Raw genomic sequence first — 7,054 nt, forward strand, 5'->3', positions numbered from 1 at the left:
TTTAATCTCCCTCCTCTCTCTCTCTGCCTCCCCCCTCTCTCTCTGCCTCCCCCTCTCTCTCTGCCTGCCCTCCCTCTCTCTCTCTGCCTCCCCTCCCTCTCTCTCTCTCTGCCTCCCCCCTGTCTCTCTGCCTCCCCCTCTCTCTCTGCCTCCCCCCTCTCTCTCTGCCTCTCCCCTCTCTCTCTCTGCCTCCCCCCCTCTCTCTCTCTGCCTCCCCTCCCTCTCTCTCTCTGCCTCCCCTCCCTCTCTCTCTCTCTGCCTCCCCCCTGTCTCTCTGCCTCCCCCTCTCTCTCTGCGTCCCCCCTCTCTCTCTCTGCCTCCCCCCTCTCTCTCTCTGCCTTCCCTCCCTCTCTCTCTCTGCCTCCCCCCTCCTCTCTCTCTGCCTTCCCTCCCTCTCTCTCTCTGCCTCCCCTCCCTCTCTCTCTCTCTGCCTCCCCCCTGTCTCTCTGCCTCCCCCCTGTCTCTCTGCCTCCCCCCTGTCTCTCTGCCTCCCCCTCTCTCTCTGCCTCCCCCCTCTCTCTTTGCCTCTCCCCTCTCTCTCTCTGCCTCCCCCCCTCTCTCTCTCTGCCTCCCCTCCCTCTCTCTCTCTGCCTCCCCTCCCTCTCTCTCTCTCTGCGTCCCCCCTCTCTCTCTCTCTGCCTCCCCCCCTCTCTCTCTCTGCCTCCCCCCTCTCTCTCTCTGCCTCCCCCCTCCTCTCTCTCTGCCTCCCCCCTCTCTCTCAGGTCTGAGTTCTATAAACACATAGTGTTGTCGGGTGGTTCCACCATGTATCCAGGTCTTCCATCTCGACTAGAGAGAGAGCTCAAACAGCTCTACCTGGAACGCGTGCTGAAAGGCGACGTGGACAAACTCTCGGTGAGAACAACTCTTTTAAAATACCTTTGTTTTATTTCACTTTTATTCATAAATGTAAGTCAATAACAGATTGTTATTCTCAATGATGACCTGTCTAAGGGACAAGCGGTCCCTAATGGACCTGAAGGGTGGGAGGAAGGATGTATGTTGAAAAGTATTGGGACAGGGCACCACTTCCTCAACATGGTGCAGTGTTGTAGTTACCCCACTAGGTGGAGACAGAAGAAACATCTCTTAAGTAGCCAGCTCATAGTACACAACAGAAGTAGAACATATAATCGCTGCTCTACAAATCACCTTGCATCCTGAATTACTCTGCATTATATGACGAGGTCCAGATTTATCCATCCTGTGCCAAACTCCTCCCCTCAAACATAATGCTGAATTGCCCCCGTCTCCCTCTGTAGAAATTTAAGATCCGCATCGAGGACCCGCCGCGGCGTAAGCACATGGTGTTCCTGGGTGGGGCCGTGCTGGCGGACATCATGAAGGACAAAGATAACTTCTGGCTGACCAGGGAGGAGTACCAGGAGAAAGGTGTCAGGGTGCTGGAGAAACTGGGAGTCACTGTCAGATAAAGACCTCCACAATGTTAAAGACACACACACACACACACACACACACACACACAATCAAACATATAAATATCCATATATTCACACAAACACTGAAGGGTCATCATAGAGAAGCACTAGAATGGTGTAAAACACACAGACACACCCGGTTTCCTCCGCCATGGCAGACTAGATATCTATTTATCCTTCTTCCTCCTCTATACAACAGAATCACGGCATCACCGTAGGGAGTGATGACGCCAGCCCTCCTCTCCTCCTGTCGTCTGAAGGCCTAGTATAGTTTAGCTCAGGGTTGGTAGTAGAGTCCAGGACACCACTCCTCCAGCCCTCCTCCTCTCCTCCTGTCGTCTGAAGGCCTAGTATAGTTTAGCTCAGGGTTGGTAGGAGAGTCCAGGACACCACTCCTCCAGCCCTCCTCCTCTCCTCCTGTCGTCTGAAGGCCTAGTATAGTTTAGCTCAGGGTTGGTAGGAGAGTCCAGGACACCACTCCTCCAGCCCTCCTCCTCTCCTCCTGTTGTCTGAAGGCCTAGTATAGTTTAGCTCAGGGTTGGTAGTAGAGTCCAGGACACCACTCCTCCAGCCCTCCTCCTCTCCTCCTGTCGTCTGAAGGCCTAGTATAGTTTAGCTCAGGGTTGGTAGGAGAGTCCAGGACACCACTCCTCCAGCCCTCCTCCTCTCCTCCTGTCGTCTGAAGGCCTAGTATAGTTTAGCTCAGGGTTGGTAGTAGAGTCCAGGACACCACTCCTCCAGCCCTCCTCCTCTCCTCCTGTCGTCTGAAGGCCTAGTATAGTTTAGCTCAGGGTTGGTAGGAGAGTCCAGGACACCACTCCTCCAGCCCTCCTCCTCTCCTCCTGTCGTCTGAAGGCCTAGTATAGTTTAGCTCAGGGTTGGTAGGAGAGTTCACGGTGGATATCAAGTCTCCTGAAGAAAGAACTTCACATTTTCACAACACGGTGAAAGCAATATGGTGGAAAGTTAGTCAAGGAGTCTATTTCCACACTATGCTATTTTTTTCAGTCTTTAATCTTAATGCAGACAAGGAGACGAGGAGAGGAGAACAACGTTAGACTATTGAGACTCACCCCTAGAACAGTTAAACCTCTCGTCTCCTTACCAATCACTTCAAACTTCCCTGTCCTCTTCATAAAGGAGTCACTAGAGCTGTCCCTAATCGCTGATGCAGGGTCAGATGTTATCGTAAAGGAGTAGCTAGAAGCTGTCCCTAATCGCTGATGCAGGGTCAGATGTTATAAAGGAGGAGCTAGAAGCTGTCCCTAATCGCTGATGCAGGGTCAGATGTTATAAAGGAGTAGCTAGAAGCTGTCCCTAATCGCTGATGCAGGGTCACATATTATCATAAAGGAGTAGCTAGAAGCTGTCCCTAATCGCTGATGCAGGGTCAGATGTTATAAAGGAGGAGCTAGAAGCTGTCCCTAATCGCTGATGCAGGGTCAGATGTTATCTCATTTCCTAAATGGTTAAAGGGATGTGTGAGATTTTGGCAATTAAGGCCTTTTTTCTACTTACCCCAGAGTCAGATGAATTTATGGACACCTAAACAGGCTGAAATTTCAGGCAGTCTTTTCAAACAGCTCTGACATTAAAGGGGCATTATCATCATTTTAACAATTTCACAGTATTATTCCAACCTCATAGTGTGGGAATAGGTTATATAAAAAAACAAGTAAATCACTTTTTTTTGACTGCACTGGTCCTTTAAGGTCAGGGTACGGTTAGGGTTGACTGATCCTGTATCTGTGGTTATTTAGAGGCAACCTACCATCAGCTTTCTAGGACGTCACAATCACGATGGATCTCAAACAGGCATTGGCCAGTCCAGTATATACACAAACCATTATTCATTGAGGACTGATCATGTTTTTATATGGTGTTTTGTTTTGTATATCATGATTTATTCATATCTCATTTTGGGAGAGGGATGTCTTGATTCTTCTGTTGGATGGATACAGATCCTCTTTACCTTAAAACATATTTTTTTTTTTTTTGTGTTGCACGACCATTTTAAAATGGAGTATATGTCATATGAAAATTCCTCCTTGTTTTTAATGAAGAATTGATGATGATGATGAGGATAGTGAAGATGATTATAAGGGCCATGACCCCTGACCTTAGTGACGGTAGTGGGGTTCAGGTAGTGGGGTTGTGTGAGGGTCATGATATAAAAACATGGTTCAATCTGAAAGTTGTACTATTAGGTCAGTTCCAGTCGAGCTGCACACGACGACCAATGGTTATATGCCACGTCATCGACTTCACAGTCGGGTCTCAGATTGCTACATCTTACGGTAACTGTTTCCCAGACACAGATTTGTCCTGGACTAAACATTCTGGATGGAGGTTTTTAATTGGAGTACATTTTGAATCCAGTAGCAGGTTGAATCTGTCCGGTTAACTGGATCTAGATGTGGTTAACTGGATCTAGATGTGGTTAACTGGATCTAGATGTGGTTAACTGGATCTAGATGTGGTTAACTGGATCTAGATGTGGTTAACTGGATCTAGATGTGGTTAACTGGATCTAGATGTGGTTAACTGGATCTAGATGTGGTTAGCTGGATCTAGATGTGGTTAGCTGGATCTAGATGTGGTTAGCTGGATCTAGATGTGGTTAGCTGGATCTAGATGTGGTTAACTGGATCTAGATGTGGTTAACTGGATCTAGATGTGGTTAACTGGATCTAGATGTGGTTAACTGGATCTAGATGTGGTTAACTGGATCTAGATGTGGTTAACTGGATCTAGATGTGGTTAGCTGGATCTAGATGTGGTTAGCTGGATCTAGATGTGGTTAGCTGGATCTAGATGTGGTTAGCTGGATCTAGATGTGGTTAGCTGGATCTAGATGTGGTTAGCTGGATCTAGATGTGGTTAGCTGGATCTAGATGTGGTTAGCTGGATCTAGATGTGGTTAGCTGGATCTAGATGTGGTTAACTGGATCTAGATGTGGTTAGCTGGATCTAGATGTGGTTAGCTGGATCTAGATGTGGTTAGCTGGATCTAGATGTGGTTAGCTGGATCTAGATGTGGTTAGCTGGATCTAGATGTGGTTAGCTGGATCTAGATGTGGTTAGCTGGATCTAGATGTGGTTAGCTGGATCTAGATGTGGTTAACTGGATCTAGATGTGGTTAGCTGGATCTAGATGTGGTTAGCTGGATCTAGATGTGGTTAACTGGATCTAGATGTGGTTAGCTGGATCTAGATGTGGTTAGCTGGATCTAGATGTGGTTAGCTGGATCTAGATGTGGTTAGCTGGATCTAGATGTGGTTAACTGGATCTAGATGTGGTTAGCTGGATCTAGATGTGGTTAGCTGGATCTAGATGTGGTTAGCTGGATCTAGATGTGGTTAGCTGGATCTAGATGTGGTTAGCTGGATCTAGATGTGGTTAACTGGATCTAGATGTGGTTAGCTGGATCTAGATGTGGTTAACTGGATCTAGATGTGGTTAGCTGGATCTAGATGTGGTTAACTGGATCTAGATGTGGTTAGCTGGATCTAGATGTGGTTAGCTGGATCTAGATGTGGTTAGCTGGATCTAGATGTGGTTAGCTGGATCTAGATGTGGTTAACTGGATCTAGATGTGGTTAACTGGATCTAGATGTGGTTAACTGGATCTAGATGTGGTTAGCTGGATCTAGATGTGGTTAACTGGTATGTTAACCACCTCTCCAGACGTTGAGGTCTGGCAGGCCACTGAAGCGTAATCAGCTTGGAACATGTCCTCTGAGACGTAGTAAAAAGCTGGTATTTAAGTTCACTAGTCCGGCTCTCACCACCACAACATGATGTATATTGGAGGCACTTCTCCCCCCCCCGAGCCTAATATAATATGTGTTGTTTTCACAAATGTTCTATCCAGTGCCAAGAGCAGTGATTGTTATCTGGAGCTTTCATGTTTTTATTTGACGTTTCTGTCCTGTTTTTATTTTCTTATTGTTCATAGTGTAACTGCCTAACGTCGCTGATTTAAATAAAGTAAATTGATTTATAATTAAGTTCTTGTTGTGTGTCTCTTTCTTCTGAAGGACAAAACAGACCGACTGGTTAACAGCAGAGGGTGACCTTTCCTATCTCCTCTGACCACAGAACATCTGACATCATTTTGTTCGTTCTCCAAAGGAGAGCGAGACTCATCTCTATTATGAAAAAGAAGCCACTTAAGACTTGAGGTGGACCCAGAGATCTCAAAATGGTGTCCGAAGTAGAATGGGACAGGAGAGACGGTAGCATTATAACTTCCGTCACATATGGGTTTGTAGGTCACCGCCGTGGCAATTACAACACACACACCGGACCCAGGAGGGCGAGCTGCCGGAGGAAGGAAGGAAGCAATTTCTAGTCCATAAACAAAGTAGCACTTAGGGGAAAAAGACTAAAGGGAGAGAAGAGAGGAGGAACAGCCCAGAGCAGAGGGACTGAATAGGAGGGTCGTGTTCTCGAGGATCAAAACCCTAATGTGACTGACTGATCTACAAATAATAATGGGTAGATATTTATGATGCAAGGTTCTGTGTAGATCAGTCAGACTGTAATGTTGAACAAGCCTGACGAAATGTAAACGTGGTTAAACTAACCGGTTACACCACCAGAGGAAAAGGCTGTATCTTCTGGTCTCAAATACAGATCTCACACCTCCTGACTGACACTACTGGGTTGTGTTCATTAGGCATCACATGGAAGAAAACAGATCTCACACCTCCTGACTGACACTACTGGGTTGTGTTCATTAGGCATCACATGGAAGAAAACAGATCTCACACCTCCTGACTGACACTACTGGGTTGTGTTCATTAGGCATCACATGGAAGAAAACAGATCTCACACCTCCTGACTGACTACTGGGTTGTGTTCATTAGGCATCACATGGAAGAAAACAGATCTCACACCTCCTGACTGACACTACTGGGTTGTGTTCATTAGGCATCACATGGAAGAAAACAGATCTCACACCTCCTGACTGACACTACTGGGTTGTGTTCATTAGGCATCACATGGAAGAAAACAGATCGAAAACAGCCTGAAGTTCTCCAATAAGAAACGTTTTTGTTTTTCGTATTCTGTTGTGTGATGTTTTGCTATGATGTGCCATAATGAACATGACCCGATCTCAGTCCCCCTGACTCTCCTCTCTGTTGACCTTTCTCTCTTGTCCGGGTACTGTTCAGTAGGAACGGAACTGAAGAAAACCCTACAGGCTACTCTCGGTGGGAATAGGTTTTCAGGACAATGATTTGGCTCAATTTGAGACGAGGGTTTAAAGTCCCAAAGCTATCTCCATTGGGCGCGTTCAATGCAGATCACTTTTGTCACGTGCCTTTCAAAGTTATGGGGATAAACATTGTCCCACTTGCGCCTACATGTCGACCGCATTAAGTTCCTGCAGTTGCTCTTCACCAACTTCATCCTGCAGCCATCGCCTGCCTGCATGCTGGGAGGCTCTAATGTCAACCAATCATTACGGTGTTTTTGTGTGACCCACTCGAATGTGACCAAAGACATGACAAACACTTCCCTTGAATCAACCATATTTCAGAGAGACTTACTATGATGTGGGCTTGGGACAGGCAGGTTCTGCCCATGTTACATTGATGTGGGCTTG

General features: G+C 46.8%; 1 protein-coding gene across 1 annotated transcript in view; it reads left to right on the plus strand.

Annotated features, from left to right (window-relative positions):
* LOC139571553 (actin-related protein 2-B-like) overlaps nt 1-1,484 on the plus strand; it is a 16,001-nt gene extending 14,517 nt beyond the window's left edge. The window contains exons 8-9 of the mRNA XM_071394538.1: nt 723-855; nt 1,263-1,484. Of these exons, the coding sequence (XP_071250639.1) occupies nt 723-855; nt 1,263-1,433 (304 nt within the window). The 3' untranslated portion in view covers nt 1,434-1,484. The remainder of the gene's footprint in view (nt 1-722; nt 856-1,262) is intronic.
* The last annotated feature ends 5,570 nt before the right edge of the window (nt 1,485-7,054 follow it).

This window comes from Salvelinus alpinus, chromosome 3 (assembly GCF_045679555.1).
Source record: "Salvelinus alpinus chromosome 3, SLU_Salpinus.1, whole genome shotgun sequence".
Lineage (NCBI taxonomy): Eukaryota > Metazoa > Chordata > Actinopteri > Salmoniformes > Salmonidae > Salvelinus > Salvelinus alpinus.